This window comes from Mobula hypostoma, chromosome 7 (genome assembly GCF_963921235.1).
Source record: "Mobula hypostoma chromosome 7, sMobHyp1.1, whole genome shotgun sequence".
Taxonomy (NCBI): Eukaryota; Metazoa; Chordata; class Chondrichthyes; order Myliobatiformes; family Myliobatidae; genus Mobula; species Mobula hypostoma.
The window spans coordinates 114169777-114189012 of NC_086103.1; the positions used below are offsets into that span (position 1 = coordinate 114169777).

General features: G+C 39.4%; 1 protein-coding gene across 3 annotated transcripts in view; it reads right to left on the minus strand.

The window, feature by feature from the left end:
* arhgap42a (Rho GTPase activating protein 42a) overlaps nucleotides 1-19236 on the minus strand; it is a 307232-nt gene that overhangs the window by 190612 nt on the left and 97384 nt on the right. For all 3 annotated transcript variants that reach the window (XM_063053810.1, XM_063053809.1, XM_063053808.1), the window contains exon 2: nucleotides 2233-2328. In XM_063053810.1, the coding sequence (XP_062909880.1) occupies nucleotides 2233-2328 (96 nt within the window). The remainder of the gene's footprint in view (nucleotides 1-2232; nucleotides 2329-19236) is intronic.

Consider the following 19236-nt stretch of genomic DNA (forward strand, 5'->3'; position numbering starts at 1 on the left):
GGATGGTGAAAAAGGCTTTTGTCATGCTGACCATCATCAGTCACAGCACCGAACATAAAAGTTGGTAAGTTATACAGGACACTGGTGAGGGACCCAGTATTTTGCTCCGTTTTGGTTGTCCTGGTATAGGAAACATCTTAATACACTGTAAAGAATGCAGGGCTGCTGCTGGACTTAAGTGACTGACATATCGTTGTGGCGATCCCTCGAGGTTGAGGATGATGGCCTTCATTCTGTTGATCTATTTATGGGCTCTCAAGTGGCTTATGAGTCCAATCTTGGATTTGAAAGTTCTTCCGCATTCAGGACAGGTAGTTCCAGATGGCAGATCGGGCTTTGGTTGTTACTGCCTCTCTTTCCATTTTCTTCTCTTTTCTTCTAATTCTGCACACCTGTTGGCTGTGAAAGTTGCTGTTCCTTCTCGGATGACGGCTTGCCAGAGTTTCCTGTCCTTGGCATTGGTTTCCCAATTGCTGATGTCGATGTTACATTTCTTCATGTTGGCTTTTAAGACGTCTTTGAATCTCTTCTGTTGTCCGCCTCTTTTACGGTTTGCCTTCTTTAAGCCGGCAGTAGAAGATTTGTTTCGGCAAACGTTCGTCTTGAAAGACTGACATATAGGGAGAAGGTGGACAGGCTGGCACTTCAGTGCTTTAGAGTGTAGCAGTCAGAGGTGATTTTATACAAGTGTATAAAGTCATAAAGGGCAAAAAAAGTGTAAATTCATCGTCTTTTACACAACTTTGGAGAATCAAAAATTAGAGGACATAAGTTTAAAAGGGGGAAGGATTTAAAATGAACTTTGGGGGTAATTTTTTTATGCACATGGTGACATATTTTTGGAATATGCTTCCAGGTGAAGTGGTTGAGGCAGGTCCAATAACAAAATTTAAAAGACAGTTGGTCATGTACATGCATTGAGAAGGTTGAAGAGATTATGGGCCAAATTCTGGTAAATGGAACTAGCTTAGATTAGGCATCTTGGTCAGTATTGACCAGCTGGGCTAAAGGGTTTGCTTTCATGCTGTTTTACTCTTATGTCTATGTCTAAGATCCCAATGCAGATTCTGGCAGAGTGTTGGTCAACAGAGTGGAGGCCTAGCATCACAAATTAATGTGCTCCTCTGTAATTGAGCCAGTCATCATATTCCAAATCTGGAAAGGTAATGAGTGGACAACATTTCACGAACGGGCACCACTAAAGCTGACAAATACTAAGGATCTTTTTCAGTGGTTTAAGGATGGTGGGTTTGGCTTCCCAATGCGCAAATCTAATGGTGAAACCAAGCAGACTGTCTATTCATTCACCTGACAAAAATGCGGCACTATAAACTACAGCAAGCAATATTTCAGGAAGAGTTGTGTTGATAAGTTAATAAAGTGAATCTTAGGCAGGAAGTTACTTTTCAATCAACTCTGTTGAACTACAAATGCTGCAGAACTGCTTTTGGAAACTCTTCCCTAAAATCCTTTGTGATCTACCTCTCTTCTTTAAAGCAGATTTCCTGATCATCCTGTTCTTTGCCTCACTATGCCAATATTATCCATAAACCTGTGTGGTCCAAAAACATTATCAAGGATATAGCCTTAGGTGATTATGTAGTAAGTGGAATAGGTATCCAAGATTTAGCTGCATGCTGGTCCAAGGCATTTGACAACAGGCTAGCAACTGTAGAATGTGCCAAATAATGGATAAAGAGAGTGTTTTAAAATACAGGGCGAATTCATGAAGTGTCAGCAGCTAAAGCAACATGGTTTGAGTTGAACATGAATGGGCAGAGTCTGACAGACACTATTTTCCTGCGGCACATTAACCTTCCTATGTTAAGTGCATTATGTTCCAAGTTAATATGCTTGCATCCAGATGAATTTATATTACAGGGAAATAACGTGCGGGGGATGGAGCATACTTCCTCAATGGCTCAATAATTGTGTAACATCATATGAGAAGAATGGCCCACTTTCACCAAGATTTCCAGCTCTTGTAGAATTGTATTCCGGCAAGAGGCAATGCTTTAATTAAAACGTTTCAGAAGAGAGACAGGAGGTGTTTTCTGCCTTTTGTCAACAATAGCTCTAGGCAGTCAAACTAATAAAGTTGAGGTTTCTTCTACCTCTGTGTGCAATGAATCACTTCTGAAGAGTGGAATAGTGGGAAAAGTTGGGTAGAAAGCTTGTTGATACTAGTATGTAATAATAAGCAAAGGTATTATTTTCAAAATTAAGACTTACCGATATTTATTTCATCGTCAGTCTCTGCATCACCAATGCACTCAAACTGGAAATCCTGTAGTGACTGTGAAAACCTCTGAACTGCTGCGGACAAGTCTGAAAAGCAAATACAAAATACCAGATTTAAACATAATTCTCTAAAGCTAACATTTGAGTTTCTGTTTAAAAAAAGTCAAAATTTATAAGTTAATAATGCAACACAATTCTACAGACACTGCATTATAAGGCATCTGTTTTATAAGGGCAGGAATCATATAGCACAATTCAGTATTATTCTGTTGCAAAAAGAACGTTTTGTCCAATTAGGTCAAGAGTCCATTTGCTATTAAGCAATAACTGATATCAGCATTCAATTACTTTCAGGCTTTAGTCACATTCCTTGCTCGGGCTTTCCAGTTACAACTGACCACTAAAGTAAATTAGAAGACTGCATGCATTCTTCTCTGCTGCAGTTTCAGTTGCTAAGTTATTAGCATGGTGCATGCATGCATACATTGCTTTTTGCACATACTTACTGGCAAAATCAGTATGTGAGTAATTTGTGTTTCTTTTTTAATTGCTTTATTTCCTCAATTACAAATTGCTAGATAATTGACAGGGAACTGCACATGTGGTCCAATTTTTTTGTACTGCACAAGTGAAGTCAGCAACTTCTATCTGACATCATCAAGGCCATCAGAGCAAGGTAGGATACTTTGCAATTTCTTGGTCCAGTTTTTGTTTTGAGTTTTACCACAGTATACATTCAAGGTGAAATGAATATATCATAATGTGCTGAAACAAACTTCTGAATGGCAAGCATCTGTCAAGTAACCAACCAAAAAGCATAATCCTTCACAGAACATCTGGGAACACCACAGCGCACAGGAGACCGTGAACCTCAGAAGGATATTTGCTGAAGATACTCCAAATCCAAGAGGACTGAGCATTGGTCTTGCGTTGAATGAATCCAATATAATATTTGTTTATTAGGACCCTCTTTGCTCTGGAATTAGTGTTAATTGGGGACCTGTCCACATTCTGTGCTGACATCAGAAAATGGTCATGCTTTTTGTGGTTCTTCATCCCAAATTTGCCATTTCAACAGTCACATATAGTTCCAAAAAGCACCAGGACCCTCCAATGGTAGAGCCAGAGCCAGAGCCGGAGCCGTCTACTGGAACTGCTGCAGTTTCACACTCCTCCACTGGACTTCACAGTTGTGCAGCATTCAATAACAACAATGCTAAGGCTACTCTTGGTATCTGGGGCAATTCTGGAGAACATCAAATTTGCAGAGATATTTCCCCAAAATCCAGGCCATCTTAATCACATCATTTGATCCAGGCCTGCAAGTAAAAGTTAAAAAAAGGTTTCAGAAACGGTCCCTGCAGCAGCACTTTAAAGTGAGACTGCCGTGGTGGGTGATACTGGAACTGGGATGAGGAGGGTGGAGTGCCACTGGACCTGCTCGTGCCTGTCTTACAACAGAAGCAGCAATTAAATTCCTAGCTTTAAATAATGCTGATGGCAAAGTTTAAAAAAAACATACTTTCAAAAACAAGTAATTACTTTTTTGACTGAACTCTTCAGGGCATAGCACTGCATGTCAAAAAGGTTCCCTCTGTGTCAAACAGTTACATGGGTGGACCCATAACCTTACCTTCTAAAATCTGATAATGTTACATGACACTTTTAAAATTATATATCTCCAGCTCTATGATTTTGTAAAGTCTGCCATAATAACTAAACCATAAATGTAAACTACTTTATCCAATTCACAGAAAAATGAAATGATGCGTAAAAAAATTGGTTTTGAAGAGGTAATAAAAGAGGAAAAGAGAAAGTTTACGGAATTAATTATTTCCTTTAAATTTCCAACAACTACAATTAGACTCCAATGGTAAAAGTTAATTTTCAGTATCAGAGTCATTTTGCACAATACAAGGCCTGCTGATCATTAAATAGATCCTTTACCTATTTATTTAATTCAATGAAGTATATCAAGTGGTGATTTTGAAACCTGGATGCTCTGTGAAAGCTGCTAAATCTCACTGTTGGGAATCTTGAAATAAATTAAATGTAGAGCTACTGTACCGGGAGTATAAGCAAATCGGGGAATGTTACATGAACCATGGCACCAGACGAAAATTATAACAAAAAGAAAGTCATTCCAATGTCCAATTTAAATAAGAGGTCAATATATCTTTTTAGAAGTCAAAAGTGCACATGCTCTTTGAAAGAATTCCATGCATTGCTCCAAAAATATTTTGTGTACACATAATAAAAATGCAATTGAACTGCGTTGGATTGGACTGTAATCAACATTTGCAGCACAGTGTGAAGCCAAAGTAAGAGTTTTGTCACTCATTTAGTTCATAGTTGCTGTATAAATCTACATTTATCAGTTTTTGATCAATTAATTCCATTATATTTTTACGACACACAAACTTTTACTTGAGCACCTAGACTCCTCTATAAAATAGCCATTAGTTGAGAACAATCCTGAAGATTTCACCAAATGACTTCTGGTCAAAATACTCAACAAAAGAACTTTTCTAAATTGAAACATTCAATTTTTTTTAACTGAAAGATAGGCAATGACTTATTTTCCCAAATGATCCTTGATTTTTCTACAGGACGTCTCATAGTGGTGGTGCCCAGCAAGTTAACCTTCCGGAAATCCATTCAACCTTGGAGGCTGAAAGTTACACTATAAAAGCAGGAATAAACAAACCTCTTTTCATCAATAAAATAAATAACCTGTATTTTGCTCTTTCAAGAACCATGCATAAATACTGTAGTTCTGGATAAAATACAACTACGATTTTATGGAGATAATTTTTAAAACTTGTAATTTAGAACATCAAGTATTTGATAAAATATTTTAAATATGTCTTACCCTAAATACACAATCTACTACAGTCATGATTAGACAAAGCTAAATCAGTTTCCCATGCATAGTTCAAAATATCTCTTCATATGTACCAATCTGCTGTTATTTACATTCAATGTTTATATTTGTTGTCTTTGTTATACTGAAGTCATTTTTCCCATGCATATGTTTTTACTTAGCATAAAAAGTAAAGCTAATATTAAAATCCCAATGGAATAGAAAGCTTTCAACAGAATCCGAGGATCATAAATATTTTACTTCAGCCTCTTGACAATTCTCAATGCAGTATGATTTAAGGCACATACTGAACAAATATTAAAAGTCTAGCATGAAGCCTTCTGCAATTCATCTTGAGGAAGCAGTAACTGCTTACCCTAAAGTCAGCCCATACCAAAATCATTCTGGTGCAATACGCTACATCTATTCTAATTCAAACATGAACAAAATGAGATATTGCTTAGAGCTGGGTTTCACAAATCAGCTCTCCCATATGAACACAATCAGAATAAAAGGCAAAAACTTTGGTCAAATTTACTGCATCATATACTCTGGCTGCTATTCCAGGAGTCAACCCTGAACTTGGACTTCATTGAGCAGGTTTAAGTAACTTGAAAACAACCCTTGCTGAGCAAACTTTTCCTTGGTTTGCACCTCACCCAACTTAAATAACAACCCATCTTTGTTTCAGCATCTGATAAAGAATATATCTGAAATAAATAATCAAATTAAACACGGCTGATTTATTCTATTTCCTAAACTCTTAATCTGTTCCACATTTATAAAATTTGCTTGTGCTTTCTCTTCATATTTACGGCTGGACAACTGTCACCAAATACTTTAGCTCAGAACACAAAGCACATACATTAAAATAAAGGCAAAGGTTTATTCTGCCTTCCTCGTTCCTATTCAGTCGTGCCCTGCTCCAGATCTGTTCAGACTTTACGTTCCAAGAGGCATGAGTCACCGTGATTCTGAATAAGTGCCAGAAATCATAGCTATATGCAACTTGACTACATCAAAGTCCGTTCTGCAGTCTGTAAGCATTAGGAGAGTCAGTGTACCAAGCCTAAACAGTCTGTCAATTATTTCCAATTTTCAGGTTGATTGGACTTTCGACAATAGAAATGTGAACCACCATTTTAATGTATGCCCTCTTTAATAACTGCTGGCAGAATTCAATCTTATGTCAGTGGAATCTTCCAAGCATCAAACCACAATAACTTCTAATTATACACCTTGCTAACTTTCATGGGGACTAGGGAAGAAAAGGAGGATACAAGTATTTAATCCAATGAATAGAAGATGCATGGATGTCATCTCAAATGAAGGATCAAAAATTACATTGAGATTAATAAAGTGCATATGGCAGTGAATCAATAGAAGAGGGAGGAGGGATAAACATATAATTCAACACAAGAAGAAGGAAAGAAAGACGAGCTTTATTTGCCACATGTACATTGAAAGATGAAATCATACAGTGAAATATGCCATTCTTTGCATCAAATTAAATCAGCGAAGATTGTGACGGGGAGCCCTCAAGTGTTGCCACGGTTCCAGTGACAACACAGATCTACTCCTAACAATGCATCTTTGGAATGTGGGAGGAAACCTGAGCACGCGGAGGAAAGCCACCCAGTCACAGGGAGGACGTACTATCTTCTTATAGGCAGCGTCAAGAATTGAACCCCAACTGGTTCTCACTAGCACTGTGAAGGGGTGCAGTAAGTGCTATGCTATCATGCTGCTCTACAAGGAGTAAATAAGTTATCCAACATTGGATAAATCATTGATTTTGGATAAATCACTTATTGATCCTTGGTAAATAATTTCAAATATAATTAAATTTTCTTTTCCTTAAAAGTGATTTCAAAATTAAATATAGAAGCTGATAGATATATATATTTATATTCCAAGAATTATTGCTACTTGAGTTAGTTAGCTACATAGAACAGTCCATGTTCCAAGCCTTCAGTGGTTGGACTTATCAAGAACGATGACGAGACAGAGCATAGAGAGGAAGTGGAGCGACTGGTGGATTGGTGTGAGAACAGCCAAATGTGGAGAAGACCAAGGGAATCATTGTGGACTTCAAGAAGGTGCAGATGAACCATCCTCCTCTACGATTACATGGCTCCTCCATTGAGAGAGTTAAGTACACCAAGTTCCTGAGAGTTCATATCAAGGATGACCTCACCTGGTCCCTTAATATCACCTCCCTGAAGAAGAAGACAGAGCAGCATCTCCACTTCCTAAGACTGAGGCAAGTGAGGCACCAATACCGCACCGCCCCCCCCCACCCCCATGTGAACTGCGTTTTACAGCAGCACCATTGAAAGCTTCCTGGCAAGTTGCATCTCCACCTGGTATGGGAGCAGTCGAGCATCGGACCAGAAGTTCCTACAAAGGACCATGAGAACAGCTGAGAGGATCATACAGGTCTCCCTGCCATTCACTGGGAACATTTATCAGGAGCGCTTTTTGACGCAGACACGAGGGAATCTGCAGATGCTGGAAATTCAAGCAACACACACAAAAAGTGCTGGTGAACGCAGCAGGTCTGACCTGCTGCGTTCACCAGCATTTTTTGTGTGATTCCCTTTTTTTGAGTTTCTTCTTCACCTCTGCTGCAACTGTTCCCTTTCTAGGACATTAGGGATGTCTTCTTTCTTCAAAGAACGGGGTTTCCCTTACTCCACTATTGATGCTGCCCTCACCCGCATCTCCTCCATTTCCTGAACATCTGTACTCACCCCATCTTCCCATCACATTAACAGTGATAGAGTTCCTCTCGTCCTTACCTACCACCCCATGAGCCTCCGCATCCCACACATCGTCATCCTCCACAACCTCCGCCATCTCCAAAGCAATCCTCCAACTAAACATACATTTACCTCCGCACCCCACCTCCGCTTTCCACAAGGATCGCTCCCCCCCGTGATTCTCTTGTCCATTCGTCCTTCCTGGCACTCATCACTGCAAACAGCCAAAGAGCTACAGCTGCCCGTTCACCACCTCCTTCACCTTCGTTCATGGCCCCATGCAGTCCTTCCAGGTGAGGCGATACTTCATCTGTGAATCTGCTGGGTTGTCTGTAGTCCAGTGCTACCAGTACGGCCTCTTCTACATTTGTGAGACCGCTAAATTGCCGGGCCACTTCGTCAAGTACCTCTACTCCACCTGCCAAAAGCAGAACTTCCCGGTGGCCAAACATTTTAATTCTACTTTCCACTCCCATTCTGACATGTCGATCCATGGCCTGCTCTTGTGCCAAATTGTTGACTATTTCTCCTTCTATTGTTTCCCTGATGCAACTACAAAGAAGGCAAGACAGCGTGATATTGCATTAGGAGTTTGAGGAGATTTGGTATGTCACCAAAGATTCTTGCAAATTTCTACAGATGTTCGGTGGAGAGCATTCTAACTGGCTGCATCACCATCTGGTATGGGGTGAGGGATGGGGGGGCGTTACTGCACAGGGTCAAAAGAAGCTGCAGAAAGTTGTGGAGTCAGTCATCGGCACTAGCCTCTGTAGTTGCATCCAGGGCATCTTCAGGGAGCAAGGCCTCAAAAAGACGCACCCATCATTAAGGACCCCCATACACACATATATACTGTACATATATGTATATATACACATCTATACAGTTGCAAGAAAAAGTTTGTGAACCCTTCGCAATTACCTAGTTTTCTGCACTAATTACTAATAAAATGTGGTCAGTGACAACAGATCTAACTTTGATTCACTGATATCCTCAACATCTGTCTCGCTTTTATTGAGTGACTGAGCCTCCATCTCTCTTGGGTAAAGAATTCCAATACATGTTATGTGCAAAGCTGGGCAAAGGTACGGTAAGATCTGCTCATCTCTGCTCTCACACCCAAACCGCTTATTTTGACCATGCCGAAGGGTCTGGGCCCGAAACACAATGACACTTTTCCCCATAGATGCTACCTGGCCTGATGAGTTCCTCCAGCATTTTGCGTGTGTTATTTTGAGCAGGGTTCTGGTTCTGGACACTTCAGCCAATGAAACATTCCCATAAGAACGTTGTGGATTTTGTCTGGATGACGATTCTTCAAAACTCAATACTTAAGGCCCAATCTGCTTCATCTTTTTTGTGCTACAAACACGCCATCCCAGAAATCAGTCTGGTTAGACATTGCTTCATTCCCTCTGCAAATATATCCTTCTTTGAATAGTTAGGTCATATCTGTAAATAATTTTCCAGACGTTTTCTTTTAAACCACGGCCTTTAGTAAATGGATCGCAACATCTCTATGGTTGTACTCAAATCCTCTTCCAATAAAGGCTAACAAATTTACCATTAATTTCCCGTACTGGCGTTTTAACTTGCATGGAACTTTCAGTGATTCATTCAGGTTACTTTGAACTCCAGCACTTTCAATTTCTCACTGGACCTTGTATTTTTTTTCTGATAAAGTGATTACACCAATTATGTTCATATTGTTTTCTATTTGCCATGTTCTCACATCCCTACAGCCCCCTCACTGCCAGCAACCAATACAAATATATTACACTTGAATCTTTCATCCAAATTACTCACATAATCTCCTGTTTTAAGTCAATCCACTGGTCACAGCTTCTATGCATCCTGTCCAGTAATCAATCCTTAATCCAACCAATAACTGGGATTATTTCAGAAGGGACTTCATTAAAGGCCTCCTCAAAATCCAACTGGATTCATCAACTAGTTTGTCCTCATTTATTCTGCTATTTCTTTTTATAAATCCATGCTAACTCTGCCAAATTCCCACTCTATTTTCCAAGTGCCCAATTACTATTTCCTTAATAATAGTTTCCAGCCAATTTTCTCATTCATTGGTATCAGGCTAATTAGTAAGTACTTCTCCATTCTGTCTGTACCTTCTTTCTTAAACAGTGTTTTATTGTCTAACTTTCAATCTATGGGAACCATTCTGGAATACATGGAACTTTCCAATTCTCATTTTTAATAATGCTCATAGCTTTGAATTCCCCCTTTGTCCTGAATCTAATTTCAAGAGGCTCTCCGTCTTCTTCTGCAAACAGACACAAAATATTTGTTTAATTTCTCTGCTCCACTCCAGAAATTAATTTTTCCTGATTTAATCTGTAAGAGACTCATGTTAACTTTGGCTCAGCTTTTCCTTTTCGTATGGTTTTTGCAGAAGAGTTACCTGTGTTTTCATGTTCCATCTTAGAACAGTTTTCTTATTCTATATATTTTACTCTCAATTGGGTTCGGAATGTTATTGTTTACTTCAATTGTTTGCATGATTTGTGTTTTTTTCTTGTATCGGGTGTTGGTCTTTTATTTTTTTCTTTAATTGGATTCCTTCAGGTTTCTTGCTTTGTGACTGCCTGTAAGCAAACAAATCTCAAGGTTGTATAATTTATACATTCTTTGATAATAAACGTTGTTTGAATCCTACCCGTTATCCTTATCAATGCCTTAATCCTTTGCTGCCAATTTTTTCTTCTAGTCCACAGGCTTACTGCTGCCTTTTAACAACATTAAAAGGCTCTAATGTTATCCTTAACATTTATTATTATTTAATTTTGTCTCAAAGGGTCAGATACAACTTGTAAACTACATACATATTCTTTAAATGTCAGTCACTGCTTGCAACAGTCTTACCTCTGTATGCAGCTTCCTAATCTACTATCACCAACACAAGTTTATAATTTGCACTATTTAGGATTAAATTGAAACACTTCCATCTTAAAGTTTTATATTACATGATCACTGTTCATTACATACTACAGGATCAATAATTGCCTGTGCTCTCAATGATGGGAAAAGACAATCAGTGGTGAAAAATTTCTTCCTTTTTCCATCATAAACAATGTAAACAACCTCTACATCAAATAACAAACTACAAACATTTGCTCTGAAAGATTCAGCAAAGTAATGCAGATGCAAAATCCTGAATAGCTTTAGCATATAACAAACACATTCCAATTTATGAAGCTCATAACCAACTGTAAAGATCTAAATAAGTTACTTTTTAAACTGTGGCCTTAAAGTAACATAGTCTAACTTGTATATTAACTGCACTCCCACTTGGGATTTCAGCAATTATGAAATAATATTAACAAAATAACAATGAGCCAGATGTTCTTAGACCCAGCTAGCCTCCCACTGTCCCACCACCCACACTCATCTGGTCTGAATATGCACACGAGACCAACCTCAATGGGTCATCGCTTACTGGAATAAAAGCTTAAAATGATCAACTATTCAGTGGGTTAGGCAGTATCTACAGAAAAGGAAACAAGGGTTTTTTCACTTGAAGTTGAAATGATAATTTAGTTTCCTTTTCCAAGATGACCTCTGACCCTGTTAAATATTTCCAGCTATTTTTCCTGGGTTTTTTTATATTGCAGACTTCCAGTACCTGCAACACTTTAATTTCCCTCCACATACTCAAGTCAGGCAGCAAGATGATGGTGATTAGGTCTCAAGTGGCATAACACTGGGCCCCAAAACCTAAAATGTTCTGATAGGTTTTGACACAGCCTAAGCTGCAAGCTGATCTTTGTTTCTTGTAGAAACCACTAAGAATGTTAACTTATTTCAAATGTCTCTACAAGTCAGGGGAAAAAATGAAAATCATAAGATAAACAGAAAAATAGTAAAATCTCATAAAACACTGCAAAATAATTTTTACATTTGAGAAGTTAACTCCTAATCTATAATCCAAGATTCCTTGAAATTTAAATGGATTTGGCACTAGACTGGAGAGACAATTCCCCTGTGAGAATTCTGTAAAGCCTCAGTAAGAGCGGACTCCACTGCGTGGAGTTACAAGGAAGAGTGTGGCAACAGATGTGGTTCCACACATCATTCAATAAATCCCAGACATGCAGATGATCCATGCAAATTTTTGCTGGAAGAACTGAGTGCCAGTAGATCTCTTTGAATCAGCCAAGAACAGACAGATGGGCTTGCTCACTAATGTCCGTATGTTCTGTCCATCTCATTTCAGCAACAGAATCGATTATGCCTCAGTCAATAACTTTCTCACCTCTGTTAAGTTTAATAAAGGCACTGAAAGATACAAATCTTATTTAATTATGTTACATCTAATTGAATCATTGTAATGTCCATGAAGGATGTGATTGTGCTGGAGAGATTAGCCAGCATATTGCCCAAATAAGTTGTTTTGCCCAGCATGAAGCAGGGGAAACCTGAAATAAATATTATGGGAAGCATGGGCAGAATAGATAATCAAAATTTTCTCCCGTGGTAGGGATATAAAAAAAACATGATATCTTAAAGAAGATCTGAAAGCCAAGTTTTTGTTTAGAAAAGTATTTGGTATCTGGAACAAGTTGCCTGAGGAAGTGGTAGAATCAGATGCAATTACTTTTAAGAGGCATTTAGAAATAATTAAATAGGAAAAGAAACATGCCCATTGCTGCCTATGTGAGTATATGGGATTACTGTGGTTGGGCAAAATGGCTGACATTAACATGGTGGCTGAAGGACTCTATTAATACTGCAGACTGCAGAAAGCGAGTGAGGCATTAGCATTAGGAGGGATCGGTACATGCAGGCCACGGGTCGGCAGTGAAGGAGTAGTAAAGTTGGTGGATCTGGAGAAATGCCAATGGAAGTTTGGTGGGATCTACTCTTGGGGCAGGTCCTTCCCAATTCAAATGTGTGTGAAAACACTCAGCAAATTAGGCAGTGTTTGTGGAAAGAGAAAAAAAAAAGAGCATTCTTGCTTCATCAGAGATCATTCATCACAACCAGCAGAGTTTTTTTTCCCCCAAAGTGTACAACCCTAGAACAGAAGTGGATAGAATTCAGCAGCAAATGGCAGATTTCGAAATGCTGAAGTAAAATCAAAAGCTCTGAATTATAAATGCAAACACGAGGAATTCTGCAGATGCTGGAAATTCAAGAAACACACATCAGAGTTGCTGGTGGACGCAGCAGGCCAGGCAGCATCTCTAGGAAGAGGTACCTCACCTCTTCCTAAAGATGCTGCCTGGCCTGCTGTGTTCACCAGCAACTCTGATGTATGTTGTCTGAATTATAAACACTATTTCTTTCCACAGATGTTGTCTGACGCACTGAGTGCTTCCAAAATTTTGTTTTTGTTGAAGATTTAAGTTTTCTGCAAATTACAAAGGCCTTAATCATTTCTGATTTTAAAAATACTTTTAAAATAAATAAAGCAAATAAAGCACAATCATTTATTACTTTTGTTTTTGTGTGTTCGTCTATTAAATACTTTTAAAATGGTACCTAGTAGTGATCTTACACCTACAGATGTATAATTCACGTAAGGAAAGCATGAGAATTAGGCTGATGTAGCCAAGTTATGGAGTAGAACCATCAAAATATTTAATACTATAATTAAAAAATGTAAAAGAAATTCTGTTTGCATCAAAGACAATCTGCACTTCAGAGCTATCTTTCAAATAAATTTGACTGGATTACTATTTGCTTACCCAACAGATAATTGACCTTAGAGTTTCTTTCAAAGAACTACTAAATTTTGAAGAAAAAGAAAATTTACCCTTGCAATTACTTTTACTGCACTTAAAACGGGTGCATCATTCTTTTACAACAGAATTCTACACCAAAATACTTGGGCCCAGCTCCAGAAATTTAATTGAGCAAGTTTTGTTTTTATAAAAAGTGCCTTCAAAAAGTATTCAGTCCCCACAATTACTTTCACATTTTACTGTCTCATTTACTAAACTTAAAATATATTGAAGTAGGATTTTTGAGCTAAGTACAAAATATTGTGTATCATGTCAAATCAAAAGAAAATTTCTAAAACCTGCCAACAATTTACTAAAACTTAAAAACCAAAATTGTGAGGCTGAGAACATATTCATCCCCTTTGTAATTAATATGCTAACTTTCCTCAGATGCAATACTGTATATTACCTTACCAACCTCCCAATTTGTTGATGCAGAAAGTTGGAGGATTAAATACCCCTCTTTCTGACAGTATGGAAGATTTTCAACAGACCAAACCAAAATGAAGACAGAGGAGCATTTAAGACAAGCCAGGGAAATGATAACAGAGAAACACAAATCTGCGAAGGGTACAAGACCATCTCAAAGGCTCTGAACATACCCCAGAGCTCAGTGCAGTCCATCATGAAAGTGGAAAAATATGAAACCACAGTCACACTGCCTAGGTCAGACCGCCCCTCTAAACTCTGTCGTCGGAGAAGAATGGCAAATGTAAGAGAGACTACTGGTACACCAACTGTCACTCTGAGTAAGCTGCAGAATTCAAAGTCAGTGGTTACAACTGGAGATGAAGTTCATGGCTCCACAATCTCTAAGGTCTTGCACAAAAAGGGTATTTATGCAAGAGTGGCTAAAACAAAAATATATTCTTACCTCAAAAGACTTTGCAAAGTGTCACTTAGAAGATACTGTCAGGATGTGGAAGGTGGTCTTGTGGTCAGATGAGACCAAAGTGGAACCTTTTGGCCTCAACACTAAACAGTATATGTACAACTATTCTAATACTGCACATCAGTCAGGTACCATAATCCCTACTGCAAAGTATGGTGGAGATAGCATCATGATATGGGGATGCTTTTCAGTAGCAAGGATTGGAAATCTGGGCAGGATTGATGGAAAGATGAATGCTGCTAAACAGATTCAGGATAAAAACCTGCTAGCCTCTGCCAGAATGCTTAAACTGGGGAGGAAACTCATCTCTCGACAGGACAACAGCCAAGACACAATGCCAGAGCAACCATGGAGTGGCTTCAAATGAAGAAAATTGACATCTTTGAGCGGCCCAATCAGCGTCCTGACCTTAACCTGATGAAACAGCACTGACAAGACGTCAAGATTGCTCTCCATCACCGCTTTCCAACTAACCTGGCAAAATTGCTCAAGCTATGCAAGGAGGAATGGGAAAATCTTACTCCATCACGTTATGCAAAGCTAATAGAGAGACTTCTCTATCAAGACTAAAGGCTGTGAGAGGTGGATCAACTAAGTACGGAGCAAAGGGGGATGAATACTCTTGAACTGCTGACGTTTCAGTTTTTGAATTTTTGGTTTTTCCATGTTTTACCATTTTCAATGTTTTTCGGGCTTTAATGTGAAAAAAGGGCATGTGATCCACAAGTATAAATTCTCAGTTAAACTGATCAAAATCCCTGGTTGTAATCCTCATTTATGTGAACAAAATGTTGGGCTGAATACTTTTACAAGGCCCCATACACACGTGATCTACACAAATAAACCAAGGTGCAAATTTGATGACAGGATTTTCCTGCCTCAGATTCCAACTTTAGTTTTTTCTTCCATTCCTGTGACGAGTCTGCGTAAGAATGACACTTGACATGCATGAATGACACTGAACGGCAGATCAACGACAAATAGAAACCCAAAAGCCTGCAGATGCAGGAGTCTGAAGCAAAGGAAAGTTACTGGAAACTCAACAGGCCAGGTATCATCAGTGGCCGGAAATGGAAAGTGAACAATTCAGGTCTTGTCATACACACCTTTCCAAACTCTCCCCCAGTTCTGCCTCATTGTTTCCTTCAGTCCTCACCTCCTTCATTTGTACATCACCCACAACATTTGGGTTCTCTCCTCCCATCTATCCACTCCACATCCCTTATTTGGTTCCATGTTCCACTGTTCTTTCCTATCATCTATAGCCCTCTGTTAGCTCCACCTATCAGCCTGTCAGTATTTTCACCCTTCCCTCCTCTAATCGAATCCAGCTGCCTGTCAACCTCTCCTCCTCTGAATGCTCCTACTGCTTGTCAGCTCATCTCAACCCTCCCCCTCATCTCATCTCCCCTTTGCTCTTTTAGCCTAGGTGAAGGGTCTCTACCTGGACTGTTGACTGTGCAGTTCCCTCTGCCGGTGCTGTCTGACTGACTGCTGAGTTCCTCCAACGGCTCACTTCACATCACCGAGCAGCCATTTGGAATGGCAGCTGCAACACTGGAACTGCAGTGCACAATTATAAAGGTGCGTGGGCTGCAGAAAGCAAGGCAGACCCTTACAGAAGGAACAGAAGATGGAAGACCTAAAAGGAGAATCAGAGCTAATAGTAAAATCATGGGCATCCCACAGGGATCAATGCTTTTTCTAATATATATTGATGATGGAGTGCACAGGGTAAAATTTCAAAATTCACAAGTGGTACAAAACGTGGAGGTGTGACAAACAGCAAAGAGGTTAGTAAATAACACACAGATAATACACAGACAGGTAGAAGTAAAAATTTAACATAAAGAAATGTCAAGTGATATACATTGGCAGCAACAATAAGTAAAAAACAGAGACTATATGACAGTACTCTACACAGCTGGGTTGCCACATGCATGAATCCTTGAATGTTACAGGAAATGTTCAGAGCAGTTAGTAAAAAAATTTGGAACACTGGGAGTCATAATTAGAACCATGCAATAACAAATCTGGGAGTTTAAGTTGAACCTGTACAAAATACTGATCAGGCCATAAATGAGAAGTTGCTTCCAATTCTAATCACCTAATAGTAAGAAGTACAAAGGTCCAAGCAAGAATAGAAAAAAGTAGCAAGGGCCAATAATGAACAAAGTTGCTGGCTAAGAACTAAGTTACTTTCATTATACATTGTTTGTTTTGTGCCATGTCATATGACATGGGCAATCATGATCAAAGACCATGATTTTTCTTGGCAAATTTTTCTACGGAAGTGGCTTGCCATGGCCGTCTTCTGGGCAGTGTCATTACAAGATGGTGACCCCGGCCATTATCAATACTCTTCAGAGTCTGTCTACCTAGCGTTGGTGGTCACATAACCAGGATTTGTGATTATGCACCAGCTGCTGATACGACCATCTACCACCTGCTGCCATGGCTTCGTGTGACACTGATCAGGGCGGGGTGCTAGGCAGGTGGTGCACCCTGCTGAAGGGTGAGCCCAAAAGTGGGCAGTGTGGTCAGGCACTCCACCATGTATATATATATATATATATATATATATATATGTGTGTGTGTGTGTGTGTGTGTGTGTGTGTGTGTGTGTGTCTCTCTCTCTCTCGCTCTCTCTCTCTTATATCATCTGTCCACAAAAGTGGTGGAACAGAATCACACCACATCTTTGAAAAGGGACTAGCTAGGCAATTAAGACAGAATAATTTGCAGGGCTATAGGAATGAAGCAGCGCAAAACCAGATGGATCTATTAGCATCCAACGCTGACACAGCAAGTCTAATGGCCATCTTCTTTATCATATAATTATCATGGACAAAATAAACTCCAACCTGGCTTTCGAGGTCCTGCGCAAGTGAAGAACGCATCTCATTATAAAGAGCCTTACACAGTGGAGTGCCTGACCACACTGCCTACGTGATGGTACTGGTTTTCCTGTCTGCTAAGCCTTAAACTCAAAATAAGATGTCAAGCCCTATCTGATATCGATATCTATGGGTACCCCCACTATATGAAGTTTACACTGTATCTTAAAAAAACTTCAGATGGTCTTAAAAGCTTTTAGCAACAGGGATCCCAAAATTCCACAATGAATGCTGTGTGGCTGACCCACTAAGTTCTCTAACATCCCAACTTGTAACCATGTTTGATGTGCCAAGTGACATAAGCTCATTCTCTTGTGTTTGGCCAATGTGGACAGGCTTCATTGGTAGCAAAAAGTAAAGCCCCAAATTTATATTGCCTAGACAGCAATATCTGAGGATTCAACTGAACACACGCCCCTTCATATAAACATTTAAATCTATTTCCCTAGGAGCTTGTTCACTCTCAGTGTTGGAGCTCCCCACCTTACAGCGCAGTTGGAATTCCCACAGCCAAGCATCATTACTAATTAAGAAGGTAGGTCTTCAATAGCAATCAATTATCAAAACATATTCATCTCCCAGCCTTGCTCAGTTCCTGTGATGGATTACATCATGGTGCATCCAAATCTCCATATTGACACAAATTACTAACATTCTATTGCAGATTACCCCTGCATATTGTTGAGTACATATCACAAATACAAATACCAAATATGTGACCTTGCAAAACAATTTGATAAACTAAATCAATACCAAAACTAATCTTTGGTGATTAGATCCTCCCAGCACTTATCCCTGCAAGCGGCCAAAGTGTTACTCCTGTCCATACACCTCCTTCCTCACCTCCATTCAGGGCCCCAAAAAAGTCCTTTCAGGTGAGGCAACACGTCACCTGCGAATCTGCCGGTGTCGTCTATTGCATCCGGTGCTCCTGATGCAGCCACCTCTACACTGATGAGACCTGTCATAAATTGGGAGACCGCTCTGTTCAGCACCTCCACTCCATCAGCCATAAGCGGAACTTTGCGGTGGCTAAATATTCTACTTATTGCCCATCAGCCCAAATTTAAATATTTGACCATTCTTGATGTAAATGTGCTTGCTTCATTTCCTGGCTGCTTGAAACTGAGCATTGCAGTTGTCAGTAAATATCTTCACTTCTGATGTTATAAGTGAAACAAGGCCATTAATGATTGAACTTTTGGCACTGAAGACAATTGTGCTTTGGTCACTTCTCAGATGAACATCCAAGGGCTGAGTTAAATGGTCTCCAACAACTACAACATTTTCACAAAAGGAAATCACAATTGGCATTCAAAATCTGAAATAAAAACTGAAAATGCATGAATTACACAGATACCTTTGGGTCATTGCCTTTATTTAAATTGGACCCTTGGTGTTTGCCTTCAGACTGTAAATGGAATTCTACCAAGTCATGATCACTAAATTCTTATGGAATTCTTAACCAAAAGATCACTTTCTAATCCTATCTCATTATACGTGACCTACACTAAAATGGCCTGTTTCCATTCTCCCCTTCACTAACCTGTTACACCATTCTTCGTTTTGATTTATTAAATTTTCTGTCACTGGAACCATCATCCCACTAATTAGGTGGGGAGAAAAACAGCTAGTGTTTCAGATCAACTTTCTGCTTTTAAACCACATCTGTCTTCATTTGTCCTGGAAGGGGTTTAGCCAGTGGCTCATTTACACTTGATTCCCCTCGACTACAATAGCACATTCGATCAAATGTTAGCTTGATGCCAAAGACGGTCAGTGGTACTCCCCTTTCTTCGAAATCTCGGTCTCCAGTCCATGCACTGAGATCTGAAGTTGA